At 44.7% G+C, this 17,281-nt stretch overlaps 1 protein-coding gene across 1 annotated transcript in view; it reads right to left on the bottom strand.

The window, feature by feature from the left end:
- Nucleotides 1-14,021: 14,021 nt before the first annotated feature.
- The window catches only part of TRAF2 (TNF receptor associated factor 2), a 30,659-nt gene continuing 27,399 nt past the window's right edge, over nt 14,022-17,281 (bottom strand). Inside the window, exons 9-10 of the mRNA XM_018556759.1 lie at nt 14,520-14,668; nt 14,022-14,283 (exon numbers count right to left, since the gene is read on the bottom strand). Coding sequence (XP_018412261.1) covers nt 14,065-14,283; nt 14,520-14,668 — 368 coding nt within the window. The 3' untranslated portion in view covers nt 14,022-14,064. The remainder of the gene's footprint in view (nt 14,284-14,519; nt 14,669-17,281) is intronic.

Below are 17,281 nucleotides of genomic sequence, written 5' to 3'. Positions count from 1 at the left end.
TTCATGACTGAGCTTGTTTTTAGTTTCTGTTCGTAAATGACTGACACATTTTTGCTGTGTGATTCTTTCACGTCAGTAATATACTTTCTTACAAAGTGCACCCACACATATTATATGTTGTTTTTTAGAGGACAGATAGACACACATATGTGATATAAATATGTAGCCCTAACGCCTCACTTAGGACAAATAAAATATAAAAAAAAAAAAGAGGAAAAAACTTAAAAATAAACACTTTTTTCCCAGTTTTGATTTGTAGTATTTTTTTACAAAACCAGCACAGCTAAAAAAAAAAAAAAAAAAAAATCAATACATTCATTTATTTGTCCTTTTATTTTTTTACACTTTTCACAATTTTTGGTAAAATTTTTATTTATTTAATTATATCAAGCAGTCATTGTGAATTGATCTCACTATCACTGCTTGATAAATTAATACATTTGTGGTTATTATCAGGCTGCTTCAAACTTCAGAACAGCCGATAATAAGTTAGTGACACTGATCCTGCAGCAGTTCAGGATTCAGCTGTTACTAAAGGTTTTCTGATTGTTGCAACAACGATCAGCAAACAAACATTCTTCTTTCAGGAATAGATACATTATAGGAATAGACACATTATGTGTGAAAGTGAAAAGAAAAAAAAAGCCAGTATACGATCACGAGCTGTCAGAATGCTGGCTTTTGCCCGCTCTGCTTTGACTCTCAGACACCCCATATTAAGGTATCAGGTGTCTGAAAAAGGTTAACCCTTTCATTAATGGATGGTAAAAGCTGATTCTCAGCGGTTACCAGCCCTCTAATGCAGCAAATAACTCATCACGTACAGTGTACGTGACGAGTCATTTGGTCAATTTGTGGCGGGACGTACAGTGTACATCTCCCGTCACGAAGGGGTTAATGAGCTGTATCCAATTCAATTCCAAACAAAGGTAAGTGATACAAACTCCTAGAAGTGCAGCTGAAGACAAAAAGTTTGTTTTTTTTAGGTTTGGAGAGGTAACAACCCCTGTCATGGTTCTATTGTCTGTGTCCCCGTTAGGGAGACTCACCCCCTCCCCTGGTTAATGTCGTCACTGAAAGTGAAAGAAATTCCCACATTTTGGGATGTCACCAGAACAGGAATAGATGGTGAATCTTCCAATATACTAGTTCTGGTGACCACCGGGGATTTCTTCCTCTTGGGCTATCAAACAGGAAGTTGAGAGAAATCTCCCCAATGGGACAGAGGGCAAAAAAAAGCTGATGGGGTAATAACCCTCCCTTCCTATAAAAAAAGTTTAGGATTGAGTTCTGCTTGATAACAGGGGAGGAACAACACATTACAAGAAGGGTAAGAAGATGAACAGACATCCCATGCTAACATTTATTTCAATTCCAAAACACATTTCTTTTTTAGTAAGTATTCAATCACGCACCATAAACACACAATGTCTGAATCATTGGTAATGATCTATGTACAAACAGATGTGCTCAGTACAAACTAGTGCTAGCCATACACCAGGCGTGGGCAATCTCCAGCCCTACAGCTGTGGTACTGCAACACTGACAGCCACGACTCCCAGATGCATGATGGGATTTATAGTTCCACCACACGTGGAGGGTCAGAGTTTGCCCACCCCTGCCATACACGCTTACACAGGCTGAATAAGAAATTAGTTGATTCCCCCATCCACACTAAACAGCCTGAATGGAGGAACCTCCCTGCTGGCTATTATATTCAAGCAGCAGGAACCCCGCAGCTGAATACTGGCGAAGTGGCTGTATCTCTGGCTCCCAATGTACCACCCGGATGATGCCGACAGGGCCACCCCACACCTCGAATGTCTGCCAGTTCAGCAGGATCTGTTCCATGTTTTGCAGTACTGCAAATCTCTACACGTGACGTATTGTTTTTTATAAGTGTGAATAACTATAAAAGACTATTCTGGCGCTTTCTAGCGTCTCGTCTGTCTGGATTAGTAAATACCTAGTTGATCCTCCTTTTGGCATAGACTTCCTTATTCTTAGTGTCAACTGAATAGCAGCTGACCTTCTGGCTCTCACGTTGTCACTCTCAGTGCGCATACTCCACAAGGTAACTGAGAGGAAGACATTCACATCCCCATTTTGTTTCCTCAGGGAGCTGCTGCACATGACTATTCTCTTCAGCGGCTCCACAGACACAGCCGGGCAAACTAATCCCTTCCTCCCTTTTCCAAGCTAGTAGATGGCCGGCTGCCTGAGACTGCTCTGTCCCTTGTGATCTAGTACTGGACAGGAAGTTCAGGGAAGCTGGCCTGAGATAGTAGCAACTCATTGGAAACATGTTTTGGCAAACTGCAGGGAGGGGGGTTTGCAGATTATTGATGACATGTGCAGGGCTGGATTTACTCTCTCTGCTGCACCAAGGCCAGATTCCTCAATGCGTGCACCACCCCGTACATCCCCTAACCCAGTGGTTCTCAACCTGTGGGTCGCAACCCTACAGTTGAGGGGGTCCCCACGTGCCTTGTGCTGCTCTAGGTATGGGGCTCCTCCTAGCGCAGCAGTGTCAGTTCTCCTAGATGGCGCTGCAGCAGCTGGAGAGGATCAGAGAGAGGGGAGCAGGCAGGAGTGAGGGGAGGTGAGTGCTTGATCACCACAGAGCCCGACACTGAGCACAACAGAGGCCGCACTGGACGCCACCAGAGGGTCCCACTAGCCTCCTGAGAGCCCACACAGATACTAGTATTGGTGCATCTCTAAATTCTAGGTTTGGGGGTCACCACAACTTGGCAAATGTTACCAAGGCGTCCCGGCCCTAGAAAGGTTGAGAACCACTGCCCTAATCCCCCTCCCTTCCCAAATTGAGAGTGGTAACCAGATGCCAGGGACAGCCCGCTGTTTGATTATTTTTTTTTCCTTTACTTTTTTAACCTAATTTTTATTTATCTTTTACCTTTTTTTTATAATTTTGTATATTTTCTACTTTTTCTTTTAATTATTTCTTAATTTTTTTTTAGCAAGTTTTTTCCCTCCTTAACTTTATTGCTCTCACACAGGAGCTAACAAGCCCCTGTGATAGCATTTGGAGGTGACAGGTTCTCTTTATTGAACCTGTCACTTCCAACACAGGTGTTCTAGCACAGCACTGTGTTGTGCTGGAACTCCAAATGGAGAGGGGTAACCAGATGGCAGGGGCGGCTCGCTGGCTTTTTTTAATTTTTTTTAACTTTATCACTTTTTTTTTACTTTACTTTTTTTAATTTTAATTTATAATCTTGTATCTTATTTTTTTTTCCAATTTTTTCCCCTTACTTAACTTTATTGCCATCACACAGGAGCTAACAAGTCCCTGTGATAGCATTTGGAGGTGACAGGTTCTCTTTACCTGTCACTTCCAATACAGGCATTCTAGCACAGCACTGTGACAGCTGAGAGGGGGAAGGCTGTGAGTGTACCTCTCCCCTCACTGTATATACACGGAACAGAGTGGAGAAGGAAAGAATGAACGTTCCCCGCTCTCCATCCTGAAGATCTCGAGAGAGAGCGAGGGGGGGGGGGATGGGGGAGGATGGACCTGCAGTCTTATTACAAGTGATCTTTGAGACATCGCCGAGATCACTAGGAAGCAAACAAGCAGCTTCCCCGCTCTACATTTAGCCCTGCTTGCCCAAAGCAGGGCTAAATGTAGAAAACTGCCTGCCTGGTACTTCATGTGCCGGGAGATTCCACACTGCCTGCCAGGGCGGCCTTGTGGGAAATCCGGCCTGGTCATGTCACAGTAGTATTTGGAATTGACAAAGTGGTAGCTGGGGCACTTAATGTCATGTGTGCTATGTATGAAGAATTACACGGTTTGATTTTAGGGTTACCCATGGGGAACACAAGTTAATGCTATAAAAAGAAATCATGGAGAGTATGTGTAAAAATACATTATTGTTTGAGTCAGATACTTCTATGTGAGGCAGCATTGCACTATGGGGAAAAAAGGGCCTTCCACAGGGACTGCCATCCATTCTGATCAGCAGGGGACCTGTGAACATATCCTCTGCTGAATGGACATCCCCACACTGTGTTATCTGTGTCCATTCAGGTGGGAGCTCAACAGACCCATGTTCGGTCTATGGGTGGGGGGTGGATATGGACATCCATCCATTTACCTCCAATCTGTCACATTTAGCCTCGCATAGTGTCTGTTTACATCCGCCTGCCAATAGACAAACATTGAGCGTCCAATCAGATGCACCTGTCAACGGCCGCGTGAAAGGCACAAAGAACGATTCTATATGCAATCTTTTTTTTTTTAACAATATACTCAGTTTCATAGATTACAATTTGGAGATTGGTTTACCCCATAAATACATATCACAGTAACCTGGGAAACATTTACAGGTCTAAGCAACCCTTAACATATATGTGTATTTATAGCACAGATTCCAGTGTGACGAGCCAAGTGGGAGCGGTGTTCATGCTCCAGTTGTACAAAGTTCCTATAGTAACTACCACAGCCCCATGGTGGTCTACTCATGGGAAATCTGGGCTCTGCTGGCAAAAACATTCTATGCATGCAGTGCCCATTCCATGAGAATACCACCGCAGGGATACAGGTGTCTGTGGAGGTTACAGCTTTAGTCACAGATAACGCACATGACAATGCAAAGCACACTGGAAGATCCCCAATGTCTTCTCTATGAAAAATAAATCCGGTTATATTAGCAAATACAAAATGAATGCGACTCCAAGAGTTTGGTTCCACAGAACTACTGAGCGGCTGGTTGGATTGGAGGGGTTACAAGTGCTGCTATTCAGTCCTGGAATACACCGCTCTGACCGTCCATTCCACCCAGCACTTAACCACCTTCCATGGATGAACATCAGTTTACAGCACACAAGGAATCTTCTCCAAATGTATCTTCATTTCATACTGTCAAGTCCAGAACAGTAACACCGCCACTACTCGGGGGTACAGAGCCGCTACCCCCGACAATCACAGTCAAGGGGTTATGTGCGATGAGGGTGAAAAACCCCTTTAATGTCCATGACCCCCATTTATAAAAGTGAGAAGTCAGCAGTTGTTGGTTTTCTCCATTATATTCCTCATACGATTCATAGAACACACTTCTTATAATTGACTTCTACATGCGTGCGTCTTCCCATTAACATTTTGTTCCCCTTCTCGACGGAGAAGAATGCTCCCAAAATCTTTGAGGGGAATTACACTCTTTTACCAGAGTGTTATACAAGGAATACAGAGTCCTTCTCTCTCGTTTTCCTTTTTCTATATGTTATGTTTTCATAAAGTGTGTTCGGCTTCACTGCCAGTAAAGGAGGAATCCGGCAATAGGCATCTGAAAGCAGAACTCTCCCAGCCATAGTTTTGAACACATCAACACCCCTACAAAGTTTTAATTGGTGTTTGTATGCCCCTTGGGGAGGTTTCACTTACCTTTGTGCCACATCACTGGCACAGGAAGTGAAGGACAATCTCCAGAATCAACACCTGACCAAGATTTTATCAGTTCCTCTGTCTTATTGTCAGAGAAAATTTTTTTCCTACAAGACCCAGACGATAGCAAAATCCGGCCAGTGAGTCACCTTTTTGCATCGATTTAAAACTATACATAGAAAAAAAAAATATAGTGAGTTCTGGTTTTATACCAGAACCTTAAATATCTTGTTACATATTTGTATTATCACAATACCTGGTGGCTATGAACTATAGATTATATAAAGCCCCTCAATGCTCCACCAAAACTCAACATTTTACCTGCAAGAAATCAAATTGCACACCAGACCTGAAGAAAACATCCATCTTTGAGGTCCACCTCTCCAGACACAGATACTCCGTCTCTGCCTCATTTCACTTTCCAATGCAGTCTTAATATTTATCATTAGATCAATAAAGGAGATTGTTGTTATTGATTAAGCAAATCTGGAACTGGCAGCTCTTCATCCATATAAGTCCTGGCTGTTTTCTCATGAGCATCTCTATTCCTTAGGGTAAGAAGAGTCATTTACATATTAATATAGCAAGATAACGTCCCATTAGCTTTCTCTGTCACATTCCTTGGCTCATCAGCTCCCCCTGGTGGTGAAAAGTGTGCTTGCGTGCCAGCGCCCCTTGGTGGAAGTCTGTTGGCTCACCAGCTCCATCATGTGGCTAAAGGATGCACAGTCAATTTACCCCCCATTAATGCAAAGGTCAACAAAACAGAAAAGTTTCTAATAAATGGGAAAACATTTTTCCAAAGCTCTTCAGCAACTGATATTTACACAAACAAATAAAATGCAGTCTACACTGCAAGTAGAAAAGTTTGTCCAACTGCCCACCCCCCGACACCCCCCCTTTGGACCACTGAAAACCCAGGACAATACTTATGTGGGTGAGAGCTGTAACTCCGGGTACTTTTTTTAGATTTTTATTTTTTATAATTATTTTCTTATTTTTGTAATAATTTGTTTCTTATTTTTTAATCACCTTTTTATTTAGTTATTTCATATTTTTTTTACATTTTAATTTTTTTTATCAATTTAATTTTTTCACCTAACTTTATTGCTATCACACAGGAAAAAACAATCCCCTGTGTGATAGCAATTGGAGGTGACAGGTTCTCTTTATTGACTCTGTCACCTCCAATGCAGGAGTTCTAGCACAGCACTGTGCTGGAACTCCTGTGACAGGTGGGAGAGGACGAGGACGAGCACAGCACAGCTCTCCCCTCTCACTGTCTACAGTCTACACGGAGCGGCAGGGTTACTAATAACACGGCCGCTCTGCTCACTGCAGTCAGAGATTTGGGACTCGGCGGCGGAGGACGGAACCAAAGGAGAGAGGTAAGTGCAGGGGGAAGGTGAGGACGGACGGACCGGCTGCACACTGTTTACATGTGATCTCGGCGACATCGCCAATTTCACATGTAAACGAACAATCGTCTGCCTCACTCTACATCTAGTCCAGCTTGTACAAAGCCGGACTGAATGTAGAGAGTGCAACTTCCCCAGAAGGACACCGCTGCCGCCCCTCTGCGCCCTGCCGCCGGGCCTCGGTGGCCTTGTGGGGAATCCGGGCCTGTGTAACTCTGTAAGATAATTTACCCCTTACTGCAACATGTACAAAATAAAAACAGAGAGCAGTGTATTTATTACTGTGCAGCAGCCAGACTGCATTCTACAGATAAATACAGGGGGTGGAATGTTTACAAACACTTTTCTAGAATTTAGGCAACCGAATCTATTACATAAGCGGCCTCGGCTTCCTAATAATTATAAAGTACGGAGTATAAAAAAATATAATTATCCTTTAAAGGCAACAAATACTGAGGAAGGAAGGAAGTTGCTCCTGCTGGCATCTTTTTGAAAATGCTTGTTGCCTGGCTGCCATACTGATCCAATGGCTTCGATAATTGGTCAGGCCACTATCCACTATGCTATACCACACATGGGTTTCCTCCCACACTCCAAAGACATGCTGGAAGGTTAATTGGTTCCTCTCTAATTTGGCACTCTATGTATGCATGTGAGATAGGGACCTTAGATTGTAAGCTCCTCGGGGGCAGGGACTGATGAATGTACAACTATGTAAAGCGCTGTGTAAATTGTCAGCACCATATAAATACCAATAATAAATAGAGACATTTCCGTTACTGGCCTGGGACACGTGGCATGCAGATCAGGATTCCTGACATTCTTATTTGCATGTTTGTTCCCATCATTGAGAGCTGAAAGCATGACAACTAGCATTTTCAGGTGGTCAGCCTCCATATTTCTCACAGTACAGGTACCCAGAAGTGATTTTGGTAGGCAATGGGGTTAATGATACAACAAGGGTTAACAGTTCCAGAACAGCCTGCCTCCCTGTGAGGTCCATGACAGACAGACAGACAAGGACACTGCTGTAAAAATGTAGATAAAAGGTCACAGTGTGTGTGAAAGTAGCCAAAGTCTGCCATCACGTGAATCCACTTCAGCCCAGCAGCTCACCAGCACTCTTAGCCAACCAAGTCCAGGCCTGCCGTGTGAGATTGCCATGGCTGAGCTCTCCTGACAAGACTTGTTGCCTGGCTGAATCCCTGACTTTTAGCAAGCATGCAGAAGAGGAATTCCAAGATGTCTCCTACTATCCTTAGTCTGCGACTCATATCTAGTAGGTCACCATGACAGCCAGAATTTTCAGAAGGAGGTCAAAAAAAGGCAGCCACCACATTCCTCCGTGACAGGTTAGCCTTCACATGTGTGGATATTTTTTCAGCCGGCAGGACACAGCCCGAGTGCCATCATAAGACCACTGCTGCTTACACACATTCCTTTCTTTACATGGTTAGAGAGGGCCACGAAGGACTTATTTATTAAAGTGTCCAGCCGGCTGGTGAGGGGAGAAGAGACGGCTCTTTAGAACACAGACAGTTTGTGTTGCAGATGCTTTGATAGATGAAGCCTAGCATAGTGCATAATTAAATGCTATACAGATTCCTCTGTATTAAACTACAATAGCTTTCAGCACAATTCACCGGCCTCATCTGTCCCCTAGAAACACCCCGGGCACCCTCAGCACTCCAGCTTTCGTGGAACTGTAAGTCCCATGATGAAACTCCAAGTCTCCCAGATGCAGAGGCATGATGGTATTTGCAGTTTCACCATAGATGGAGTGCAGAGGTTGCCTACCCCTGGATTAAGGAACTTCCATGGATATGTTTAAAGGAGAACTCTGGGGTTAGGGCTTTTCCCCATAGATCTCCTTAGGGTAACGGGAGGACACAAACTAGCGTCCTCCCGTCACCCTAACCTCAGTATACCGCGAGCTACTGCTCGCGGTATACTGAGACGCCGCAGCTGAAGCGGATCCCGACAATATGTCTGGATCCGCCCAGCTGCATGAGTGACAGCTGGCTCTGCCTATCTAGGAGGCAGCTGTACCCGCCCCTCCCCCGTCCGATCCGGCAGTCAGCACTGGAGGATCGGAGCGGGGAGGGGGGAATCCAGCCCCTGCCGTCACGGAAGAGAAGTGAGCGAGCGCCGGTAAGTGTTCGCTCACCTCCCGATCTACTGAGCCGACCTGTGACAGTCTCATTGTCACAGGTCGGCTAGAACTATGAGGCGAGTGAAAAGCACTCATCTCATAGTTCTCCTTTAAGGATCTGTTCACACCATGTCCATTGCGCTGTGATTTTCTGCACAACACGGCACACGTATGGTCTGAACAGGTCACAGAATACTATTGTTTTTTATGTGCCCAGTTCACATCATACATGTGTGGTGTTGGAAGTTAAGTGGGTCAGAAGGCAACCACTGAAGTGCCCCATTTTAAATAAACGGTCTTTTCTAGGGGATAAGTAGATTTCGAAGCACTTGGGCATCTACAGGAACAGATATATTTGGGAGTGTAAGGCGTGTACTTTCTGGAATTTGTATGGACATGTCAGTAAGGTGTGCATTTCCCTAGTGACCCCAAGTCATACGTTTACTTGTGTTTTCTATACGCAGTTGACGTACATTTTTTATGGTCAGGACATGTGTACTATTGCAGAGGCCGACAACACCCAAGATCATGTAAAAACTGCCCATCTGATGGGAAAGCCTTTCTGCATCTGCAGCCTGTATTTAATGAGGAGAATGGGGACATCTAGTTAGAACTTTAAGGTAAATATACAGATCTACATAAATATTAACCTCCTCTTCATAATGCACTAACATTTTTCATGGACCTCAGTGTCTGTCAATGGGCCCCGAGAGCCCGCCATCATGGGGTCTAGGACTGGCCTGCAGCATAGTTTGACATGGTTACCAACCAACAAACTGGCAATACCAGTACCAAGACACTCTGAGGTGAGCCACACATCAACCAATCAAACTGAGAAACACATGAAGCTCAACCATCCCATATCTGCTGTTGTGTCAGGAAGGCTGATGGGAATTCTCAAGGTTGGCCATCAGGCAAGCAAGTTTCAACATCATGCTAATGCTGTGAGGTACATCAGATGAGACCCAATGGAGTAGTCTACAGAACGGTGGTAAAAGGAAGCTACATGTGGAGTTACATTGAGAGAGTTACGAGTAGCAGCAGTTCTATTCATGGAGAAGCAATGGAAGAAGGTTCTACGTAGAGACCTTAAAAATGTGCAAACAGTCAGATCAGGCTGCCCAAGACATCTCCTCGGCAGTGGGCAGTCTGATGTGCAACATGTTTGGCCATCTACAGAGCTGAACACCAGTGTATACTGTCCACACTGCTTACAAGACCTTTGCAGCAGTATACAGCACAGCATACACACAGTAATACAGTCCTGAGACCATCAAGTCTTTTATCATTGAACTTTGATATCAGAGTTGATACTTGGCCCTCATGAAGGATGGAAGTTGCCCACAATTAGACAGAGAAGGCCTGAAATATTACACTGCCACTGTTCATGCCCAAAGAGGTGGCTGTGCCTAGTCCAATTCAACCACCCAGTGAGATTTAGATTATGTAGGTGTCAAAAACAAGCAATTATGGCCATCATAACTACTCATTATACACAACATTTTTCCAACTGCCAATCCTGTGCGTGTGCCACGCCTGTCATTGGCAACGTTGAAAGCTACATTGTGGAGAGTCCAAATGGGTTCAGGGATAGAAGAGGTCTACCAAATCTTTCCTTGTGAGACATCTCCCCATCTATAGGTACACTATGCCATCTTCAAGTGGTTGCAACACCCACAGGGGCCCTTTTCAGTGGCTCTACCTTTTCCCTGGGACTTAGAGTACAAGTTCATACTGACAGAGCAACCCTGTCACTGTCCCTTTCACTCAAAGCCAAGGAAATGGCATCACAAATGAAAAAATAAGACCCCTGTGTCACATTCTTCATGGCAGTAACAGAGAATTTATACTATTTTCTTGGCAGGCCACGTCTGTCATTTCAGACATGACCTCATTATATCTGAGTGTTCAAGCTAAGGCACCTCAGGCAGCAATGCAAATGACATGTAAATTTATGGCAAGAAACCAAATTTAATAGGAGGGGCTGGCTGTATGCTGCTAAACTCTTCTCTAGCAGGGCTCTAAAAGTTTGACATGTAAGGCCTCATTCACACGAGACAAGGCCGACACGTACAACTCCCATAGCGTAGGGTGGCATACGGCCGCGTACTCCCATAGAGAAGGACAGGGGCTGCGTACTAATCACACACAGCACCGGTCCTTCCTGGCAGCTGCCCAATATGGCAGTGCACGCGCCAGCCTTTTCTCGTGTGAATGAGGCCTAAAAGCTATTTAAGAAGTGTGTTCTAGAGGAGAAATCATAGGTTGGGGTTTAACAACTGTACCCAGATGGCCACATCAGTATGCCATACGTCAGTGGCTTTTACCATTCTGCTATAAGCTACCGCTTTAGCGACCATGAACTTTTTTCAGAACGGTCCCCTTTAAATTAATAGCCGTCATCAGCCGCTGACAAGCCGCTGAAGACCGCTATTAACAGGAATTCTGGTTGCCCCCACTAGTAATATGTGTCCTCAGTTATGAATGAACAGGAAGTGCGTTACATCCCCCCAACAATAATAAAAACAAAATAAATAACTTAAAAACACACACACGCCATGCATATGCGCTGCGGTGCATTGTTAGAACACATTGCAGTGCTTGTTCTCTTTTTTTTCCCCCTTTTAAGATAACATTTAACTGTGACAACGCATGGCAAAGCTTTGTGAAGCATTGCCGTACGTTGTGATAGGCTATGTTGCAATTAAATGTGCGCCGGCATCATTTTATCACAACCCAAACACCAACGCTAAAACGGCGCAAATTAAAATGTAAAAATATTTGTTATTTATTAACTCAATACAAAAATGGTGTGGCCAGCTGAGGTTAAAAGCGTTTGAGGGTTTGGCAGCGGAAGGGTTTATCATGCACCTGCATCTAACTGCCACTTTCCAATCATTATTCATGGATATCAGAAAGCTTTCAGTAACCTCCCCAGCCTTAGGTATTATTAATAGGGATGCACCGATACTAGTATCGGCATCAGTGTCGATGCTGAGTATTTGGGCAAGTACTCGTACTCACCCAAATGCTCCGATGCCTAGCCCGATACTTCCGGTATCAGGAAGCCGGGCAGCGAGTCATTACACACTGCCCAGCTTCCCGATTGGCCAGGAAGCCAGCTCCATGCTTCCTCGTCACTTGTGATGAGGGAGCATGGAGCCAGCTTCCTGGCCAATCGGGAAGCCTGGCTGCGTGTAATGACTCGCTGCCCGGCTTCCTGATTGGTTGGGAAGCTGGCCAACCAGGAAGCCGGGCGACGTGTAATGACGCGGTGCCCGCCTTTCTCATTGGCCAAGAAGCCGGCTTCATGCTCCCTCATCACCTCATGATGAGGGCGGATAGAGCCGGCTTCCGGCCAGTCAGGAAGCCGGGCGCCGCGTCATTACACGGAGCCCGGCTTCCCGATTGGCCAAAAAGCTAGCTTCATGCTTTCCTGTCACCTAGTGATGAGAAGCATGGAGACGGCATCCCTGCTAATCAGGAAGCCAGGAGGGTAGTCATTACACGCTGCCTGGCTTCCTTAATAGGACTTCTGGTATTGGTATTCGGTATGGGTGAGTACTGAAAAAAAAAATATATCGGTACTCGATAAGGAAAAACCGGTATCGGTGCATCCCTAATTATCACAACCCCCGCCTTGATAACCAACTGATCTTTTCTCTCTCAGAAAGTCGACCACCAACTCTTTACAGAAACACATTTAGTGGAGACACTTCTTCAAACCTCATGTAAAGTTTACGTTGAGCTTGTTCTATGTCATCAATGACGAACCTGAAACTTTGAAGTCTGGTCCTCTGCATCCACAGAAAGAGAAAGCGTGCTCTTTCAGTGACTATTCATGGGATGGTCTAGGATTGGCTACAAGTGGGAACTAGCAAAAGAGAATTGAAAAACTACTGACACTAATGTCAAAGAGGACACTGATATATCGGATTTCATATTTTTTTTCTTGAGATTTGTCAGCAAATGATTCCCTTTTACATACACAGTGAACAGATCTGACTAGGCTTGGTGACCAGCCATGGATGAACCTACATGACAGGAAGTGGGTCTACCTTCACGAAGTCCCACAATGATGTCTAATGAGAGTACAGTCCAGCTGCATCTTCTCTAGGGATGAAGGATGCTGGGACACAACTACACTAACTGGATAAGTGTGGATAGTGCGGTAGCACATACCAAGCAGTTAGAGTTGATCATCAAATTGAGCTTAATCTTGTGAAATCTGATTGGTCAGTATAGGTCCCTGCACTTTAAACATCAACGTCACACTATGAAGAAGCAAAAGTGAAATAATCACAGTGACAGCAAGGGAAACAACTGTCCTACAAATATAAAAGCTTATACAATCCACTTTCTCCACGAAAGGAAAAAAACCTTCTCCCCACAAATTTCCAGCTCTGGAAATTAATAAATAAAAAAGGTGAGAAAGAGCACGAATCCTGAGGATGCAGAGAAGCAGCACTAACAGTCCAGGTTCAAGACCTGCAAAAAAGACGAAACCACAAAAGAGAAGATAGTGAGCCCCATGTATAGGAAGGGTCTGAAAGGAACACGTCCGGCTAGCCACTAAGAACCAATAAGATGACAAGCTAGTGCAGGCCAGATGATAAAAGCAAATATTTCACTGGTGCAAATGAAGAGGCTTTTATCATCATGTCATGCAGAGTCACACCTGCTCAGGTATGGCAACATGCTGGTAGGTTGTTTTTTTTCCCCAGTCTCAAGACACAAGCAGGTATTAAAACCCTTATTTACAGAATCTTCTTCCACGGCAACGGTGCTCAACACCAGCCCTTTTTTGTCCTAGTAGACCTGGAAGTACTTTTTGCCCCACTAGCAAACATCTAACTGGCTGTTAGGGCAATACAAACGATTTCCTGTTGGACACTTCTTATACACGGGGAGACTGCTATAAAAGCCAAGGTTAACACAGAATTCACCACAAGAGGAGCTGAAGGCAAAACAAAGCCAACTTGACAATTTTCCATCCATGTTGGACCCGACATCCTCTGACGAGTCGCACGTTATGATCAGCCAAGGCTGATCAGGCAACAGGTTGTTTTGGGAAGGCATCTGTGCTGCTAAAGCCCAGAGAGGTCCACAATGACCTTGATGAATATTGTATCCTCCCGGATGTAGGAATTTTTGCCCTCCAGCTTGGCGAGGGGGCAGAAGAGAGGGCATCCACTGGCGATGTTCATTTCGCTTACAGGGCGCTGAAAGGAGGAGGAGGTTATGTCCGGCCTGAAGGCATCGATGATGTGTTCCCGATTGTTCTGATCCAGCAACATCAAAGTCACCTGTGAACAGGAACAAGGACAGATATAAAACAGACAATTACGAGTTCAACTCTATGGGCTCGAGTCTGAATGAACAACAGGATGTGTTATATGCGGAAAACTAGTTAAAGTGAACCTGTCTCCAGATCGTGTACAGTACGATACATACAAATAAGGTAAACCGCTTGGGGATATTGGAAAATACTCTGTATTATTTAGCAAATAAGGACTTTTGTCCCCCATGAAGAAGCACTGACCTTTTGGTTAAATGGCCACCTCAGAACGGCATCGCTGGGTCCTTTCATGACCACAAAGAAGAGGGAGAGGTGAGTTCCACGCCCAGTTCCGTCTCCATTCAGGTATATCCTTAGACACATTTTGTAACCATATTTACCGGTATAGAAAGCTGAATAAAAGAAAAAACACAATATTCTATTAGACAGAATGTTTCCTCATCACCATCAGCTGTATGACCAGGGCTAGTGCTGCCACTAGGCAAACTAGGCACTGCCCAGGGTGCAGCATCGACCACTCACCCTCGCCATGGCGCCAACCCCGTCTATGTTAAATTGCAAGAGCCAATAGAAGTCTAGCTATTGCACCCGTCCACTGAGCAGAGGAGCGGAACTGAGAGACAACTTTCTCCTCTGCTCAGTGGCTGGGGTCCTAATAGCCAGTCAGCTATTGGATATTTAAAATTAAATTACACCCACCTGTCGCCTGCAAAAGCTGACCGGCGCGAGAATGGGGCCGCGCAGGGGAGGTGTTGCGCCACAGGAGGGGGGCTTGTGTCTTAATTCTTTATGTACTTTTACATTATTTTTTCAAAATAAAACAATGCAAACTGAAAGGAATAACTTCATACAGGTAAAGAACACTTTGTGCTCAGCAGGCGATACTAATTTAGAAGAATACGTGTGTATTAAATAAAGCAGTTCAAAGAGCTGTGCTAGTTTGCAAAGGGCAAACTAGCTTCTAATGGTTGTTTAGCTTCTAATGGTTAGAGAACAGCCAATAGAAATCTGCTTGGTTGCTTCAGATTAATGTTTATGTACTGACTGCAATAAACGTTCTCAGAGATATATGGTTTATAAGATCGTGTAAATAAACTAAGGGCAGATGAACCTTAGATACTTAGATCCCACCAACCTTGTGAACTTCATCAAGTTCTAAAAGACAGTGCCAGGCCAGCTACAGAAAATACCGTGGCACCAAGAACGGTTATGGACATGATTTGCTATGGCCAGGCCTAGCCCTGATGTGGCTTTTCTGAGGACTGCCGGGAGCAGACCACAACAGTGCAAAAGGCATGGCATCTACATCTGAGGTCTGTAGTCCTATCCTAGATTTTGATAATAAAGGTGAGAAATGGGCTTAGGTTTCTAACTTCAGTTCCACTTAAAATAATCTATACTATTTAATAGAAGGCTATTTAGATATTTCTTGTACTGGCCCCGGAGAGATTTTAATAAATTAGATTGTCTCCTGAAAAAGACACTCCACATACAGTAACTAGCTGTCTGGACCCATCATGCTTTTAAATCAGTAAGTGGCAATGATTTGTAGTAATTTGTAATTACATTGCGGTTATAGTGTGTACCAGTCAAAATTCAAACAGTGTTTTAGGCACCAGGAGGCGTGCTACAGACACTACTGGAACAGTTAGTGGAGTAAGCAGGGGGCACCCGGTATAGTGGAACTGCCCCGCCGTGTCTAGAATCAGACATGTTGCACTGCAATGTAGCTCAAGGTACAAGGCAAGGCCTCCGGTACTCACGAATCCAGCTGCGTGGGTAGCAGAAGAGGGTCAGGCGGCGGAAGGTCACTGTAGGCAGGCAGTAGGGATGAACTAAGGATCGGAGTTCCACGCGTCTCTTGCAATCAGAAGCAGCAGCGAGTATGCACGACACTCCACCCAGCGGATGATGTCAGCATTCAATCTCTTAGCGCTAACTCCTTTCATAATGAGACTGACAGAAAGCAGGAAACTTGTAGGCACCCAGTGGACCTGGTAATGAGGTAACTCCCAGGGCTGGTCCCACACAGCCTCCTCACACAGTGAGTCTTCAGATTCAGGGTCAAGCGCTGAGACAATGCTACAACTCTGGACCTGGGAAACGCTCCGCAGCTACTTTTACCAGTACATGCAGGTCTGGAAAGTGCCAAAATGCAGAGCCCAGTGCCCAAAGGTTACATTCCAGATTAGGTGCACAAATCCAATCCAGTGGGGTCCAAGCATGGTGCTCCAAAGTCAGGCTTAAGACCAGCTCTACATCAATGTAGAAGGAATCTTGATTGAAGAACAAGGTAGCTGGCAAAAAGGGTAGACTTTTACCAGAAGAGCCAAGAAAAGATTTCCACCCTCCTAAGAGATTAACGAAAAACTGAAACATGTTGGTAGTAGTAGTAGGGGTTATCCTGGACTTGCCTACAGCTTTTTTTGCAAATAATTCTGTAGGCAGCAGTATAACCCAACAGTTCAAAACGTCCTATGTCCCTAAAGGACCAGAAAGAAAGTGTTTTTCTTTAAATAGAGGACGCTAAAACACCAAACGCAGATCATCCTTCACTAGTCCACCCCCTGCAACCTGGATTTGGATTTAACTGCCCTTGTCACAAGTTATGAGATGTTCTTTGCATTGTTTAAAGTGATTCTTTGGAAAAAAGTTTGTTTTCCCACTTACACAGATGAGGTGGTCTGGGAGGTGAGGCAACTTCCACCATTAAACCCAGTAAAACCACCTGTGTTTGGGAACTCCAAAACTGGCTTAAAAGGTTTATTGCGCTATGGGCTCAGTGCATTCAAGTGTTTAGTGAGTTTGCTTTACATTCAATCATACGTCTCCCATCGCACTCCTGACCACTGAATCCCAAACAAGTGGTGGGTGCTGCAGTGATAGGTGGACGGTGCCACCACGTTCAGAACAATGAAAAGAAGTCATCGGCCCTCTACCTGTGATACCAATATGTCTTCCATTGAGGCATGTTCATGTTGTCACAAATCAAACATGTTTCGGGG

Source organism: Nanorana parkeri, unplaced genomic scaffold (assembly GCF_000935625.1).
Source record: "Nanorana parkeri isolate BGI_ZX_2015 unplaced genomic scaffold, ASM93562v1 scaffold251, whole genome shotgun sequence".
NCBI lineage: Eukaryota > Metazoa > Chordata > Amphibia > Anura > Dicroglossidae > Nanorana > Nanorana parkeri.
The sequence above is the reverse complement of the archived record's forward strand: the minus strand, read 5'-3'. Positions and strand labels throughout refer to the sequence as shown.